Genomic DNA, 18,359 nt, shown 5'->3' on the forward strand with positions numbered 1-18,359 from the left:
CTGGATTCTTGATCTAATCTCTAATTTATGTTGAACTGTCCCTGTTATATAGTATTTCCATAATAACTTCAGGCATTTTAGTCAAACCTTACACTTTCATCAATTGTAAAAATTAAGATGTTAATTAAGATGTTACATTAGTTGTAAAAATTAAGATGTTAATTAAGATGTTACATTAGTTGTAAAAATTAAGATGTTAATTAAGATGTTACATTAGTTGTAAAAATTAAAATTAAACATTCCAGATGAAACAACACTGGGCCCACTTACAGTCATGCTGTTGTGAGAGGTCCTTGGACAGCTACTGCCTCCATTTCAATTCACACTCCTTTGGCCAGAGTAACAACCTGGTAAGCAGCTCTAGCTGGAAAATTAGTCTTGAAGTACAGTTTGTAAATTACACTGATAGTACTGAAGTCATTTATGTCCACCAACAAAATTGTTTACCACATTAGTGAAGTCACAGCCTGCAGTCTTCAGAACTTCACCCATCTTTGTAAGAGCTTGTTTAGCTTCTTTGGCTACCTCTCCTGCCACAAGCTGTGCATTTGAAGAGTCCATGATTAGCTGTCCTGAAATGTAAATGGTCCTGTTGACGAACACACCTTGGCCATATGGCCCAAGGACCCCGGGGGCTTTGGCAGTCCTGATCACCTTTTTAATCAAGGATGACATAGCTAACCCTTCTCTTGAGGCCTCTCTGGGAGAAGGAGCCATCACACCACCCCTGCTTGCTTCTCACCTGACTTGATATTATTTTCTGAAAATGTCTGATAGGATTCATTTTGGTCCAGAGCTTTTTTTTTTTTGTGAAAAAGCTTCTCATTTCTCTTAAAGATGAAGGGCCATTCAGATTTTCTATTTCCTCTTGTATCGACCGTCATCTGTAAAGATCTTTGTCAACTTCACTGGAATAAAAGTGCTTCTGGTATTTCTTTAATATCCCTTCAATGTCTGTAGTACCTGTTGTGTTGTCTTTTATTTTTTATTATTGGTTAGTGTGTTCTTATGTTTTGATTATTTTAGCTAGCTCTTTCTTAATTTTCTTAATTGTTTTAAAGAACCAACTTTTAAGCCATCAATGCTTACACTGAGCCTTTGTGTTTCAAGGGCAGCTGCATTCCTCAAATTTTGGTAAATGGCATTTCATTATCATTCATTATGAAATATTAATTGTTTTGCTGTCTTCTTTGACAATGTAATTAAAAATGTGTTACTTTCAAATATTTGAAGATTTTTCTAAATATCTTATTGTTATTATTTTTTATTTAATTATTTTTTAAAATGCATATATTGGCCAGGCGTGGTGGCTCATGCCCATAATCCTAGCACTTTGGGAGGCCAAGGCAGGCGGATTGCCCAAGCCCAGGAGTTTGAGACCAGCCTGGGCAATATGGAAAAACCCCATCTCTAATAAAATACAAAAAAATTAGCCTGGTGTGATGGCACATGCCTGCAGTCCCAGCTACTTGGGAGGCTGAGAATTACTTGAACCTGGGAGGCAGAGATAGCAGTGAGCCAAGATCGCACCACCACACTACAGCCTGGGTGACAGAGCAAGACTCTGTCTCATTAAAAAAAAAAAAAAATATATATATATATATATATATATATATATATATATAATGGCTCACAGAATATAACCTTTATATTTTTTCAGTTCCTTAACATTTATTGCGACATGTTTTAGGCCCCAGGAGATGGCTCTTATTGAATGTTCTATGTGGACTAGGAAAAGAATGTGTATCTATATTTGTTGTGTGTTGTTTTGTGAACTAGTCTGTAAATGACAATTAAGTCTAGTTGGTTGATACTGGTGTTAAAATTTTCTATGTATCCTTATTCATTTTTATTTGCTTACTTTATCAGTTTCTGTGAGTTGTGTGTTAAAATTTCCAAATATACTTAGTTTTCCCTTTCAGTGCTCTTAGTTTTTGCTTCTGAATATGTATTTATTTAAATAGCATTCTATCCATATTGTGTGGTTTCAATGGCTTATCTCTCCATGAAATTAACTATATTTCTCCTGGTAGTCTTTTTTTTTTTTTCAGCATCCCGTATTATCTCTCTCCCTTGAGTTTTCCTTTTCTTTTTTTTTTTTTTTCTGGTTTGTAGCATTTTAAAACATGTCTTGGCCGGGCACTGTGGCTCACACCTGTAATCCCAGCACTTTGAGAGGCTGAAGCAGGTGAATCACCTGAGGTCAGTAGTTCGAGACTAGCCTGGCCAACATGGTGAAACCCCGTCTCTACTAAAAATACAAAAATTAGCCGGGTGTGGTAGCAGGCGGTTATAATCCCAGCTACTTGGGAGGCTGGGGCAGGAGAATCGCTTGAACCCAGGAGGCAGAGGTTGCAGTGAGCCAAGATGGCGCCACTGCACTCCAGCCTGGGCAACAGAGCAAGACTCTGTCTCAAAAACAAAAAACAAACAAACAAAAAAACATATCTTTCCCATTAGAAGCTTTCCTTCAAGCTTCTCAGAGTTCACATTTAAGAGTGAGGCACGAACATGTGAATTGAAACTTGTACGTGCATGGGTGAGCTCCACTGCAGCACGAGACAGTGGGAATCTACTCTTTTATGAAGGAGTCTATTCTTTGATGTCCTTTAGGAAGGATCAGCATTTGTAGCAGAACTGCTCTGTTCTCTTGTTTTAGGGTTATAATTCTATCAGTTCTTCCTTGGAATCAAATGTTTAAAAGGGGTTAGGGTTCTAAACTTTGGTAATGAAACTTTCACTTAAACTCCATTTTTCAGCACAGCACCCATTTCCCACTTTCAACTGTATCTTACATGCCTAATTCAAAATATTTCCTGGAGATGCATTGTCTTGATGGCTGCCAGGGTTGGGGAAGGATGATATCCTGGCTAAGTAAACCTCTGGTTCCTGGGTGAGGGATGTGTTGATTATAATGGATTCTTACAATGACTGCTGTTGAATAACTCTTCTTTTCCCCCAGGCCCTTTACTAGTTTTTAAGGGTAAATAGTGACTCCAATTTCCAAGCCTTTCAAAGTTTTCATAATGAGAATCAGCTTGGTTCTTATTGAACTTCCTGATTATAATTGAGTTTCTACAGGGATCAAAGTTATGTCCTTATTTAGCTATATTTTGTTGTTGTTGTTGAGACAGTCTCACTCTGTGGCCCAGGCTGCAGTGCAGTGGCAAAATCAATAAAGGAATTGAAAAGATAAGAACACTGAGGCAGGAGAATCGCTTGAACCTGGGAGGCGGAGGTTGCGGTGAGCCAAGATCATGCCACTGCACTCCAGCCTGGGCAACAAGATCAACACTCCGTCTCAAAAAAAAAAAAAAAAAAAAGGGTAAGAACGTAGGATAAAGGAAATGGAAGAAGACATGGAAGAAGAAGACAGATGTCAACAAAATTTTGGATGAGGGGAAATTAAATGGACAAATGATAACTGAGTTAACAAAATAGAGGAAGCTAAAATAGTAAATAAGAAGTAGGAGGAAGTTTAATAAGAAACAAGCTGATTCCCATTATGAAAACTTGGAAAGGCTTGGAAATTGGAGTCACTATTTACCCTTAAACTTAGCTGGGTGTGATGGCTCACATCAGTAGTCCCGGCTACTCAGGAGACTGAGGCACAAGAATTGCTTGAACCCAGGAGGTGCAGCTAATTCTTGTATTTTTAGTAGAGATAGGATTTCACCCTATTGGTCAGGCTGGTCTTAAACTCCTAACCTCAAGTGATCTGCTTGCCTCGGCCTCCCAAAGTGCTGGGATTACAGGTGTGAGCCACTGTGTTTGGCCTCTTATTTAGCTATGTTTTAATTGGAAGTCTTATTACAGTGGGTGCATACATTTTGTATTTTACTAAATACTGCTAAATTGCTTTCCAAAATGCTATACTGATTGATGTTCCAACTAGTAGATGAAAATTTTATTTTGTACATCCTCATCAGCTTTTGACATTATCTGAATGTTTAATTTCACCCAGTGTGATGGGTGAAAGTGCTATGTAGTTGCTATTTTAATTAACGTTTCTCTGGCTGCTATTGTAGAAGTAGCTGTCAGAACCACATGAAGCCTGGAAATGCTGGGGAGTCTTCTGGGTAATCATCCTTTGCCAGGCCTCCCAATAAGCACTGAGGAATGTTCTAGGGTTCGTTTGCTCATTTTACTTTCATCTAATGGACTACCAGTACCAAAATCCATATTAGTCCCAGTTTTCTAGAGAGACAGAACTAATGGAATAAATATGTATGTGTGTGTGTGTATGTATACACACACACACACATATATATATAAAGGGGAGTTTATTAAGTATTAACTCACATGATCACAAGGTCCTACAATAGGCTGTCTACAGGCTGAGGAGCAAGGGGAGCCAGTCCGAGTTCCAAAACTGAAGAACTTGGAGTCCGATGTTTGAGGGCAGGAAGCATCCAGCAGGGGAGAAAGATGTAGGCTGGGAGGCTAGGTCAGTCTCTCTTTTCCTACTTTTCTGCCTGTTTATATTCTAGCCACGCTGGCAGCTGATTAGATGGTGCCCACCCAAATTAGGGTCAGGCCTGTCTTCCCCAGCCCACTGACTCAAATGTTAATCTCCTTTGGCCACACCCTCACAGACACACCTAGGATCAATACTTTGTATCCTTCAATCCAATCAAGTTGACACTCAGTATTAACCATCACAAATAGGTATCCAGGAAGCCCATTTGCCATTCTCATGGGGGTTGCTCACTCTTCAGGCTTCTCTTTCAGCATTCAGGCTGAAATCTCCCTCTGTGTGGGTCCATTGTCTAGTGCTGAGGGGTTAGGGACCAGGGAAGCCAGACCCCATCTCCCACTCTGCTTCATTAGGCTCCATGTCATCTACTCCATTAGGCTCCATGTCATTAGCTCCATGACAGTGGCTATTGGCATCCCCTGTTAATTCCATCACCAACCAGCTGTAATAGACACACAATAGCAAAGCTGGATGTTTTAACTTAGAGGACTGGGTGATCCTTTCTAATCAGGGATGCCATAGCTAACTCTTCTCTCTTGAGGCCCCTCTGGGAGAAGAAGCCTCTACACCAGCTCTCTTTGCTTCTTACCTGACTCGATATTAGTTCTTAAAAATGTTTGATAGGATTCATTTTGGTCTAGAGACTTTTTCGTGGGAAAGCTTCTCATTTCTTTTAACAATGAAGGGCCATTCAGATTTTCTATTTCTTCTTGTACTGATTTTCATCTGTAAAGTTATCTATTTCAACTCCACTGGAATAAAAGCACTTCTGATAGTTCTTTAATATCCCTTCAATGTCTGTAGTATCTGTTCTTTTGTCTTTTATTTTTTGTTAGTAATGTGTCCTTTTACTTATGTTTTTGATTATTTTAGCTAGCTGCTTATTAATTTTCTTTTCTTTCTTTTCTTTTTTTTTTTTTTTCTGAGACGGAGTCTCGCTCTGTTGCCCAGGCTGGAGTGGCGTGATCTTGGCTCACTGCAGCCTCCATCTCCAGGGTTCAGGCAATTCTCCTGCCTCAGCCTCCCGAGTAGCTGGAACTACAGGCCCGTGCCGCCATGCCCGGCTAATTTTTGTATTTTCAGTAGAGACGGGGTTTCACCATGTTGGCCAGGCTAATCTTGATCTTCTGAACTCATGTTCCACCCGCCTCGGCCTCCCAAAGTGCTGGGATTACAGGCGTGAGTCACTGCTCCCGGCCTATTAATTTTCTTAATTGTACTTAATTGTTATTAATTTTCTTAACTTACAGGAGTGGGTAAGTTAAGACATTCCAGCTTTGTGCGTGTGTATAAATTACTTGTTTACAGCCTTTGCTTATATATATTAGGTTGTTTAATTGCCTTTTGACTTTGTCTAACTTTTGTAAACATTTTAAATTTTGGTGTAATGAATCTATCAATCCTTCCCTTGATGATTTATGTTTTTGTCTTAAGAACTCTTTCCCTATCGCAAAGTCTTAAAAATTATTAGACAAAGATTTAAGATTCAATTTAATGGTTGCTTTTTGCTCTTAAGTATTTGATTCATGTAAAATATATTTTTATATGATTTGAGGTAGAGACGTAATTGTATTTTTTCTACATAATGAGCCAATTTAACCAGAACCATTTAATAAATTATCTGTCCTTTCTCTACAGATGCTGCTTCTATTGTATTCACTTACCCTTCAAACAGGTAGTCACTGCTTCATTCCCCATGGTCTAGAATAGTGCCCCTAAAACAAGAGTACCCAATAATGGGCAACGTGCCTGCACTCCTGAAGCAGAGTGTTCAATGGCCACATTGGAAGAATCGCCTTAGGCCACACATAAAATACACTAATACTAATGATAGCTGATGAGCTTTAAAAAAAAAATGACAGGGCGCGGTGGCTCATGCATGTAATCCCAGCACTTTGGGAGGCCTAGGCGGGTGGATCACGAGGTCAAGAGATCGAGACCATCCTGGCCAACGTGGTGAAACCCTGTCTCTACTAAAAATACAAAAAATTAGCCAGGCATGGTGGCAAGCGCCTGTAATTCCAGCTACTTGGGAGGCTGAGGCAGGAGAATCACTTGAACCCGGGAGGCGGAGGTTGCAGTGAGCCGAGATCGCGCCATTGCACTACAGCCTGGGCAAAAAGAGCAAAACTCTGCCTCACATGCACAAAAAAAATAATAAAATAAAAAATTGCAAAAAAAATCCCATAATGTTTTAAGAAAGTTTACAAATTTGTATTGAGCCACAGTCAAAGCCATCCTGGGCTACATGTGGCCCATGGGCTGAGGGTTGGACAAGCTCGTTCTAAAGCTTGCGTTCTGAATGCACCCTTCAAGTCTCTGCCTGAACATCTTCTCTGGGAAACTTTCCCCAACTACATCCTCCCATACACATTTCTGCCTACCAATGCAGTGGTGTGGTACAAGGGAAAGAATTACCAAATCTATTATTTTGCATTACATGATCTTGTTAACATGTATTATCATCTTTTTTAAAAAAAAAAAAAAAAAACACAGCGGCTGGGAGTGGTGGCTCACACACTTTGGGAGGCTGAGGCGGGTGGATCATGAGGTCAGGAGATCGAGACCATCCTGGCTAACATGGTGAAACCCCATCTCTACTAAAAATACAGAAAAATTAGCTGGGCGTGGTAGAAGGCACCTGTAGTGCCAGCTACTCGGGAGGCTGAGGCAGGAGAATGGCGTGAACCCGGGACGCAGAGCTTGCAGTGAGCCGAGATTGCGCCACTGCACTCTAGCCTGGGTGACAGAGCCAGACTCAGTCTCACAAACAATAAATAAATAAAAAAAATAAAAATAGAAATAAAACAGCTTCATTGAGGTATAATTGATATATTTAAAAACTGGACATATTTAATGTATATAATTTAATGAGTTTGGAGATACACATACATTCATAACACCATCATCACACTCAAGGCAATAAACATATCTATCACCTCCAAACATTTCCTGCTGCCCCATCTCCCTTTTTGTGGTAAGAACACTTAACATGATTAATATGAAATCTACATTCTTAAAAAAATTTTAAGTAGGTAATACATTTTCGTTGACCATAGGCACAGTGCTATACAGCAGATCTCTAGTACTTATTCACCTAGTATAACTGAAACTTTATACCCGTTGAACAACAACTCTCCATTTCCCTCTCCCCACAGCTCCTGGCAACAACTATTCTATTCTGTCCCTATGAGTTTATTTCAGATGCCTCATATAAGTGGAGTCATGCAGTATTTATCATTCTGTGCCTGGCTATGTCACTTAGCATGATGTCCTCCAGATTCATCCACCTTGTCACATATGCCAAGATTTCCTTCTTTATTGAGGCTGAATAATACTCCGTTATATGTATATAACACATTTTCTTCATTCATTGATTCATTAATTTTTTTTTCTTTTTTGAGACAGAGTCTTGCTCTGTCGCCCAGGCTGGAGTGCAGTGGCATGATCTCAGCTGACTGCAACCTCCACTTCCTAGGCTCAAGTGATTCTGCTGCCTCATCCTCCTGAGCAGCTGGGATTACAAGCACCCACCACCATGCCCAGCTAATTCTTTTTTTTTTTTTTTTTTTGTATTTTTAGTAGAGACGGGGTTTCACCATGTTGGCCAGGCTGGTTTTGAACTCCTGACCTCAAGTGATCTGCCCGCCTTGGCCTCCCAAAGTGCTAGGATTACAGACGTGAGCCACCATCCCTGGCCCATTTATTCATTTTTGATGGACATTTAGGTTGTTTCCATATCTTGGAATAATTGTGAATAATGCTGCAATGAATATGGGTGTGCAGATATCTTTTCAAGATCCTGATTTCATTTATTTTGGTTACATACCCAGAAGTGGGATTGCTGAATATAATAGTTCCATTTTTAATTTTTTAAGGAAGGTCAGTACTGTTTTCCATAGTGGCTGCACCATTTGGCATTCCCACCAACAATGTACGGGGTTTCCATTGGTCCACATTCTTGCCAACACTTGTTATCTTTTGTTTTTTGATAATGGCCAACAGGCATATGAAAAGGTGGCTCAATTTCACTAATCATTGGGAAAAAGCAAATCAAAACCACAATGAGTTATTAACTTACACATATTAAGATGGTTATTACATGTGTATCTTGCCAGCCAGGCTCTGAGCTCACAATCACAGGGATTGTGTCTTTTTCGTCTTTTATCTCCAAAGTCTAGCATAATGCTCATATGTCAATAATTGTTCTAGTAATTTTATCCTAAATTTGCCCTAAATATAATTTCAAAAGGGCTTTAGGGGTAATAGGGCATGAAACAAAATTAACCTATGTTTTGAATTTCTTTCTTCAATACTCAGAGACAGAGAAAATTATAACATTCAATTACATATTTACTTTTATTTAAATTAGTAAGGCTGTAAATTATGAATGTAAATGTGCTTAGCTAGAACAAATATTGCTCAGAATAAAAAAAGATATACGAATATAATGCTAATATTATACAATATAGGCTATCTCATAAAAATTTGTATTTGTGTACACACATACATAATTGGCTACATTCGACAATGGGGTTCATTTGATTCCTCCATAGTAATTAGAACAGGAGACTTAACTGATTACAGCCATGATGCAGTTACTTAAACACACACACACATACACACATGCACACACGCACACATGCACAGGCACACACATGCACACCCCACATAAATAAGTTCGGGAAAATTTTAAATTTTCTGACTCAGGACTTTTCAAAGCCATCTCAAAGGAGCTTCCTAAAAACATTTAATGTTGGCATCACCCCACAAGTACTCAGAAATAAGTGTTAAAATAGAAATCCAATCGAGTAATGGGAAACTGACTTAGATTATCTTATTTGTTTGTATATTTATTTGTCATCTATCTCTCTTACTCATTCACTGCTCTATTTTCAACATCTACAATAGTGCTTAGTAATGAATACACATGCAGTACACAAAGGTGCTAACACAATACATGACTAATGATGAGGGCTATGCACATTTATCCAGAATGAGAAAAATAATTCAAAAAATAGTCCAAAAAATATCTGGAAAGCATAAATGCTTTAATTGTATAAAGCTAAAATTCTATTACTCTATTGAAACCAGATATCAAGTGATACTTTTAAACTAAACATGAGGTAATGGTTGAAAAGGGATTAAAACACTGGAATTTGGGCATGCCAAATCCAAATCATTGAATATTCAATTACAGATCTAATAGAGCAGGTAGACCATGAATAGGATAATTGCATATGGAGACCTTGGTTCCAGTCACAACTATGTCACTGTGAGATTTTGGCCAATGAGGTACAATTTCCTCAATTATAAAATGCATTAGAAATAGCTGCCCTCTCTTCTTTACAGAAGTGTTGTAAGAAACAAATACAATCAAATTTATATACCCTTATTATTTAATCATCCATTACAAGCAAAATGTAAATGTGATTGTCCTTACTATGATCAACACTGAAAACAGTGAATTCAGAATGTTGCTGTGGCAGGCCAGAGGTAGGTCACTTGAGTCTCCGTTGAAATAACTTGCTGGCTAGCAAGTTAGTGGACAGCCTCCAGCTGTGCCTTCTGGATTGGCCACAGCATTTGCAGGTCTTTTTTTTTTTTTCCCAGGATAGCCCCAGACAATGACTTAACAGGGTGGGGCACTAAGACCCAGACATTACTGCCCAGCATGACACTCTCTCCTCTCTGGGCAAACTTTGCTTTGGGCCTCACTATGAGCTGGCCAAGACTCTCCCAGAGCTGTGTCTGAATCTCATGCTTTTTCTCTTCACTCCCCACACCGCCCCTCTTCCCTCTCACAGGTGGGAGCCTGAAAGCCCACCCCATACCCATACTTCTGTTTCTTCTCCCTTTTATCTTTCTCAAACATTAACCTCCAATCAGTGTTTGCACTTCTAACTTTGTCTTGGTGTCTGAGTTCTAGAAAACCTGACTAACACAGTCCCTCAAACCCCAATTACCTGAAGCAGCCCATGTCAGTATTTTTCATTTTATATTTTTTACAGAAATGTTCAAATACATAAAAATATTTTGAGCTTTTTATTGCAAAATGCTTAATTTCTTTTTTTTCTTCCTTTTCCCCTCATTCTTGCTGTCATCTTAAGGATGCTGAATTTCTACTTTTTTCTTCTTGGAATTATATCATGTATTTGTGAACAAGAGGCGATAAAACATTATTTCAAATATACACCTTATCAAATGCTAACCCCCACCTGACATTCACCTATTTTATCAACAGCAATGGTTGAGAGGACTCATAGAGATTTCTTGAGAACATAGCATTGAATGGCATGGCCTCAATGAATCAGTGAGTTGGAGGTATCAGTAATCCCCCAATAGCTTTTTAGGGTGAGGGTCAGATTCTTTCTTAATATGAGCCTGGAGCCCTTCTGTAAAGTCCTTGTTTCCATACTGTCCCCGGCTTGTTGAAAAGCAACCATACAGCTTTTAGCTCTGACCGGACCAGTGAGTTCTTTTGTATCCAAGCTCCAATTTAAACACTTTTGTCTCTTGGTTCTATGTAATCTTCTGCAGGCATACTCTATGATAGGCTCAGCTGGGTCTCAAAAGTTCCAGCTTTACAAATAGCTTCTTCATTAAATGCTCCTGATGTAACTTATAGGCATCACTTCACATTGACCTTGTGAAAGGAGAACACCTGAGCGGGTATTTGGATGGTGGGTAGATGCTAAGAGCTTTTCCCAGAGAGCTCATTGTCTGCTGTCTTACAAAAGAGATAATCCTGCACATTGTTTTTATTGTTTTCATTTGCTTCTATTGCCTTTTAATTATTTTTGGTTTTCTTTCTGCATCAATGCTACAATTACATAAATACTCTATGAATTTCCTATGTAAGCTTTGGTAGCATTTGGCATCATGATATACTGTCATTTTCGACAGTATGTTTTTTAAAAAAGCTTATTCCCACTAGAAAAGTTTATTTATTTTAAGGTGGTAAATCTGTATTTTCAAATTGTTTCTATCTTTCTCTCTCTCTCTCTCTTTTTTTTTAATTAGCTTTTCAACTTGATTGTAAAATGTCACAGCGCAGAGAATGTACCTGGGAAGATGAGCTTGCATGGAGCCAGGCAAAGCAGATTACAATCTGGGCTCTCTTCTCATGTTGAGTAAGATCTGGGCTCTCTTCTCGTATTGAGTAAGAGCGATAGCTTCTTCGAGCCTCTGTTTCCTCATCTTTCTTGTAAAACAATGATAAAATTAAATCCTCTTAACCTTTACAGGGAATAATATCATGGCCTGTGCAGTGTTACTGCAAGAATTAGCACTAATTTGAGGACAATTTTTCTCTGTCTTTGAATGGAAGTCCATAATTGGAATTGTAAATACAATTTTTAGTTTCCCTCAGACATATGCTTGCCTGAAGGCTAGTGTAGGATATAATCTGAGCTCTGTACTATGAATGTGTTAATTCCATTTGACTTAAAGCTACTCGAAGCAGATGATCCTGGAGGCTGGTCCCGTGGCCGTTTCACACCCTAGTCAGAGGATTTTCAGTTTCTGTCTTCAAGGTGACATTCACAATTGCTGGTTTTCCATACCACATTTCTTCCCTATACTTGAATTTCTAGGTTTATAGTAAAAGAGAGCTAATATTCACCAACATCTTTTTTTTTTTTTGAGACAGAGTCTCGCTCTGTCCCCAGGCTGGAGTGCAGTGGCTCCATCTTGGCTCACTGCAAGCTCTGCCTCCCAGGTTCACGCCATTCTCCTACCTCAGCCTCCTGAGTAGCTGAGACTACAGGTGCCCGCCACCACGCCCAGCTAATTTTTTGTATTTTTAGTAGAGATGGGGTTTCACCGTGTTAGCCAGGATGGTCTCGATCTCCTGACCTCGTGATCTGCCCACCTCAGCCTCCCAAAGTGCTGGGATTACAGGCGTGAGCCGCTGCGCCCAGCCCAGCATCTTTAGTGTAAGAAATCATCCACACATTGTAGATGTGTAAGCCCCAACAACTGACATAAAGGCAGTGCAGTGTCCTGTAAAGAGCACAGATATGGGAATTTCCCATAGACTTGTCCTGCAATGGCTGCAAACATTTAAGCAACAGCTTCAGGTGCCCTTTGCTGCTCGCCTGTATCATGAGCATAATGGCTATGTTTATAGTATTTTTTGTTGTTGTTTTTTAGAAGATACTTTTAAAAACCTACTTTTTATTTTTATTTATTTTCCAGTGGCCAGTTACTAGAATGTTTTTATTTTTTGCATGTTATAAATATTTTCTCTGTGGTTTGAACTTTCAAAGCCGTGATTGATTTTCCACTCTCTGTTATAGAGCGTTTTTCTTTTCCACAAAGTCAAAAAAGTTGTCTCTTGAAGGCACAGAAAATAAACTTTTGAAATCAATGAAAACGATGGAAGCGTTGAGTCCAGTAAACCAAAGATAACACAAAGACCAGGCTACAGAGGCAAGAGGTGTCTGGTGAGAGGGAGTGGCTGAGTGAGGTGACAGTGTTTCCTGTGGACCCCAGTTTTATCTTTCCCATCAATTAGTATAATGGGAAAATTCTTGTAGTGTTCGATGATGTCTTCTACTGAATCAAACTTCTGAAACACAGAAAAGAAAGTTAATGATTTTTAAAATACCTTTTGTGTCTGTAGGTTAAAGTATAGCTAAGGTGCTTCATTTTGCATGGGGAAGAGGTGAACCAATTTAACAATTTTTGTATGGTAAAGGTGTTTCAGGAAGTGGTTTTTGGTTTGTTTGTTTTTTTCTGAGACATTGTTTTGCTCTGTCACCCAGGCTGGAATGCAGTGGCACAATCTCGGCTCACTGCAACCTCCGCCTCCCGGGTTCAAGTGATTCTCCTGTCTCAGCCTCCCAAGTAGCTGGGATTACAAGCATGCGTCACCACGCCCAGCTAATTTTTGTATTTTTAGTAGAGACAGGGTTTTGCCATGTTGGCCAGACTGGTCTCGAACTCCTGACCTCAGGTGATCCACCCGCCTAGGCCTCCCAAAGTGCTGGGATTACAGGCATGAGCCACCACGCCTGACCGGAAGTAGTTTTTAAAAAGAATATGGCAAGCTTGAAGGATGAGTGATAAGAATGATAACAAGGGAGAAAAAAAGTTATTGAGGGAACCAAAAGTGAGCCCTATGGCAGCTCTTTAAACTTCCTACACAGGGAGTTTTCCCTCTCTGGAATCAGATCACACTGGTCAAGTTCCATTCTATTGTTATCACAACCTTTCTATCCTAAGGACTCAGGTGGGTTAATTACACAGAAATCAAGCCTTGGAATCTCTATTGCCTCCCAAACCTCAACCTTAGCTCTGACCAGCAGAAATATAGAAGATTCAGGCTCGAATGTAGTAAATTGGAGGGCAATGCCTGCAGTGAGCTTGCCCTCCAGTAACGAAGTCTAAAGAATTCTAGTATACATAGAAAGAACAGGGACAACCACAGGGCTGCTTAGCTAATTTAGCTGCCCTCCTTGAGCTTCTTGTGAAATAATGAGGTAGCTTCAGATTTCAGTGTTTCTAGATACACAGATAAAATGTTATGACAATTTAACGGAAAGTAAGATTATTTCAGGTTTAGGGAAATGGGGAAGTGCTTTGTCAAGGATACAGACTTGAAATGGGCTATGCTATGGGTCATTCCACATAAGTAGACAGGAGGGTTTAAAGACATTAAAAGCAGAGAATGTACAGGACTGTGCATAAGGACAGGTATTGAGAAGACTTGAGCATATATAGTAATTATTTTTTTTTAAATTTCAACAGCTTTAGAGGTACAAGTGGCTTTTGGTTATGTGGATGAATTGTATAATGGTGAAGTTTGGGCTTTAGTGTACCCAGCACCCAGATAATATACATTGTATGTACCCAGTAGGTGATTTTTCATCCCTTAGCCCCCTTCTCACCCTCTCCCTCTCTGAGCCTTCAATGTCCATTCTGCATATACAGTAATTCTGATTAGGTGAGTTTGGATGAGTTCCTGAAGGAGAATATTGGGAGATAATTAGGAAGAGCTTGCTCAACCTGCCTCCCATGTTTCAAGACAACTTAGATCCTCCTTAGCAAGCCTGTGAGGTGAACAGGGCAGGGGGAATGATCTTCCCTAAAGAGCGAAGGGAATTTCAGCTCAGAGAGGTGGACCACCTTACTCAGAGTCTCCCATGGCTAGGGAGGGTGAGACCAGGAATGAAGGCTCACTTTTCTGGATACTTCTTTTTATTTTTCATCTTTGCCTATAGCTTGTGACCTCTGATGCTCCAACAAACCAGGGTAGAGATGACACAGCCTGAAGAAAGGGAGCCGCGTGGGGGCTACTCTGCCTCTGATTTGGTTTTGTCCACTCCTTCCTCTGTCCGAGGCATCCTAGGTGCAGCAATGTTGCAAGTCCTCAGGAATAGCCAATGCGGAATGAGATTGACCAGTTAGGACCTCACAGGGATGACATTCTGTTGGGAGCAGGCAGAAAATAATTTCCTATGCAAACAAATAATTTCATTTAGAGCTATGTGCTGTGAAAATTGTCAGTTGAGGCTTAAGAACCTCACCGCGTTGCTCAGAGGCTTCCCTCGGGGCTATTGGGAGGGAATGTTCTTTTCTGTTAGAGGTGAACTGAATAGAAAGCAATTAAAACGCTAAAAACCTGTGACTTCCAGGGTCATCTCCTCCTTCCCACCATCATGTGGGGTAGGGGGAGGGGGTGTGTGAAGAGCAAACAGACACCACACTGGGGACAAAAACGTGGGGAAATAAATGTAGAGTGGGAATGTCTTGATGTTAACTAGTCCCTGGATTTAGTCCATTTCTGTCCTTTCTGGTAACATTACAACAAATTTCCTTCTCTCCCGCCTGAGCTCATTTGAATTGGGGTTTGTCTTTTCACACCCAAAGAGTCCTGGTTCAATCTGTAAGTCCCTTGTCCCTCTGAAACCTTTACTGGATCTGCAGCAGTTTCCAATGAGATAACCTATGTGTCAGTCTGACTTAGTGTGTTCAGCCTGTTAAAATACTAGGCCAGGCATGGTGGCTTACACCTGTAATCCCAGCACTTTGGGATGCCAAGGCGGGCAGATCATTTAAGGTCAAGAGTTCGAGGCCAGCCTGGCCAACATAGTGAAACCCCATCTCTACCAAAAATATAAAAAATTAGCCTGGCATGGTGGCATGTGCCTGTAATCCCAGCTACTTGGGAGGCTGAGGCAGGAGAATTGCTTGAACCCGGGAGGCAGAGGTTGCAGTGAGCTGTGATCATGCCACTGCACTCCAGCCTGGGAGACAGAGGAGACTTCATCTCAAAAAACAAACAACAAAAAGTACTGTAAACCTGGCAGCTTAGAAACAGCAGAAATTTATGTCTCATGTTCTGGAGTCTGGGGAGTCCAAGATCGAGGAAATGGCAGATTCAGTGTCTGGAGAGGCCCATTTTCTTGCCTTAATGCTGTGTCCTCACATGGTCCAGAGAGCAATGCACTCCTTTACAAGGGAACGAATCCCATTTGTGAGGGCTCCACCTTCAAGACCGAATCACTTTCCAAAGTCCTCACCTCCTAACACCATCACCTTAGGGCTTAGGATTCCAACACATACATTTTGGAGGAATACAAACATTCAGACTATAACACCACCCATATTACGTATACAATAAATATGAGTTTCTACCTGATGCTAAGGTAAGGTACTTTGCCCGTTGTCCAATGGGGAGATTAATCTCTACTACAGCAGGGTAATTGTAAGCAGAGGGCCTGTGGAGCCTAAATGCCTGAGTTCAAGGCCCGGCTCTCCCAACCACTAGCAGTGTGACTGTCAGCAAGTTTCTTGCATTCTCTGTGCCTCAGTTATTCTATGAACAGTGATGGTAACGATAGGACCTAACTTTGAGATTCATTGTGAGAATGGAGTTGATGTATACGCAGTACAGCATTTAGAAGAAAGCGTGACACGCAGTGAGCGCTTGGCACTTGCCAGGCCTTACAATTAACTCCTCCCTTCTAGCTTTGCCAAGAACATCATGGGAGAGCAATGCAATCACCAAGAAGTTTATAGGCCATTACTGTAAGCCTTTAGGAAGAGAAGAATTTTCTGTATTTCATTTCCAATTTTAAACCAAGCACAGACTTTTCTTTTTATGTCTTCATGCTTGGTAAAACAAAAAGTGAATAACGACCACAAAAAAAAAAACTTTTTATGCAGAACTCTTTCACAAAATTGGTTAAATCCACATCACTAAAAGGAGATCTTTCCTAGTTTCAGTCTTCAGAGGGAAGATGATTTCTTTGTCCTAGTCTCATTCCTGTTTTCTTTAAGATTGTCCCAAAATAATACATTTGCTATTAATTGTTTTAATAATCTGCTACATGGATGGCATTTCATATGAAATTGTAACTTTAACAGGTAGTAGGAAGCAAGACAGGTGCAACTAGTCACATGGTCTTTCCTATTTTTTTTTTTTTTTTTTTTTTGAGATGGAGTCTCGCTCTGTCACCCAGGGTGGATTGCAGTGGCACAATCTTGGCTCACTGCAACCTCTGCCTCCTAGGTTCAAGCACTTCTCCTGCCTCAGCCTGCCAAGTAGCTGGGATTACAGGCATGTGCCATGGCGCCTAGCTAACTTTTTGTATTTTTAGTAGAGATGGGGTTTCACCATATTGACCAGGCTGGTCTTGAACTCTTGACCTCAAGTGATCCACCCGCCTCGGCCTCCTAAAGTGCTGGGATTACAGGCGTGAGCCAACGTGCCCAGCCTGGTCCTTTCTTATTATTGGTTTCTGATGATGGGGTCAAAACTGAACTATTGCCCTGAAGAGACTTTTTAAAAAGATTATACTTGAGCTCTTGCATATTGAATAATCTTTTCCAGGGGGACAACCAATGTTATGCTAATGTTAGATCTTAAAATCTGTTTAAACCTTTTGTGTTTATTCTATATATGAACTGTGGGCGATGTCTCCTTGCCAGAAAAGTAAAGAAATCTGTTTGGGTACACACATGAGAGTGAAAGAAGGAAAGGGGGAGAAAAGAGAAAGAGATAAATGCCAAGCAAGCAGGAGGAGAAGGAAGCAGACAGGAAAGGTGTGAAAAAAACCTGTGGGTTAATTATTTGTCTCTGTTTTCTAGTTTTTAAAGTTTAGTTTATCATGTAAATATCTACAGTGGTTTTTAGAAACTTATAAACATTTGTAGAACAAAAAGGAGAGATCTGGAAATTGAAATTGAAATCTCCCTTCTCTGAGATTTCACAGAAATGTTGACAAACATGACTTATAAAACCGAGATGCAGTGCTGATGTTTGGGAGCAGTTAAGCTCTGCAGGTTGCCTCCTTCGCTGGCTAGGGCAGGTGCCTCCTTGGCTGGCTACGGCCAGTGTTCTACCAGTCTCATTCTTGCTTAGGTGCCTACGGAGATCAGCACAGGTGAACAGGGTATTCCCTGGATGGCAGGGACTTGACATGACTCTTTCTGTGTTCCCAGAATGCAACACTGAGTCTAACATACTGTAGGCATACAATTAATGCTTGGACAATAAATAAAGGAGCAGCGGGTGCTAAATGATTCCCCCCAATATGTCCATGTCCTAATCCCAGAATCTGGAATATGACCTTACATTGTAAAAGAGCTAATACTATTTTATATGGTATAATACAGGATAAAGTTAAGGATCCTGAGAGGGGATGCTTATCTGAGGTTATCCCAGTAGGCCCTAAAAGTAATCATGTGTTTCTTCATAAGATAGGAGCAGTGGGAGATTTTGATCAGAGAAGAGGAGAAGGTCACGTGACCATACAGGCAGAGACTGGAGTGAGGTGGCCATAAACCAAGGAGGACAAGGATTGCTAGTAGCCACGGAAAGCTGGAAGAGGCCAGGAGTGATTCTCCCCTGGAGCCTCCGGAAGGAGTGTGG

The 18,359-nt window shown here is 40.4% G+C and overlaps 1 protein-coding gene and 1 pseudogene across 1 annotated transcript in view; both read right to left on the reverse strand.

The window, feature by feature from the left end:
• Positions 1-272: 272 nt before the first annotated feature.
• Positions 273-675, reverse strand: LOC100448525 (2-iminobutanoate/2-iminopropanoate deaminase-like; annotated as a pseudogene).
• A 12,003-nt stretch (positions 676-12,678) lies between these two features.
• CLNK (cytokine dependent hematopoietic cell linker) overlaps positions 12,679-18,359 on the reverse strand; it is a 119,414-nt gene continuing 113,733 nt past the window's right edge. The window contains exon 18 of the mRNA XM_063723764.1: positions 12,679-13,049. Coding sequence (XP_063579834.1) covers positions 12,903-13,049 — 147 coding nt within the window. The 3' untranslated portion in view covers positions 12,679-12,902. The remainder of the gene's footprint in view (positions 13,050-18,359) is intronic.

This window comes from Pongo abelii, chromosome 3 (assembly GCF_028885655.2).
Source record: "Pongo abelii isolate AG06213 chromosome 3, NHGRI_mPonAbe1-v2.0_pri, whole genome shotgun sequence".
Lineage (NCBI taxonomy): Eukaryota > Metazoa > Chordata > Mammalia > Primates > Hominidae > Pongo > Pongo abelii.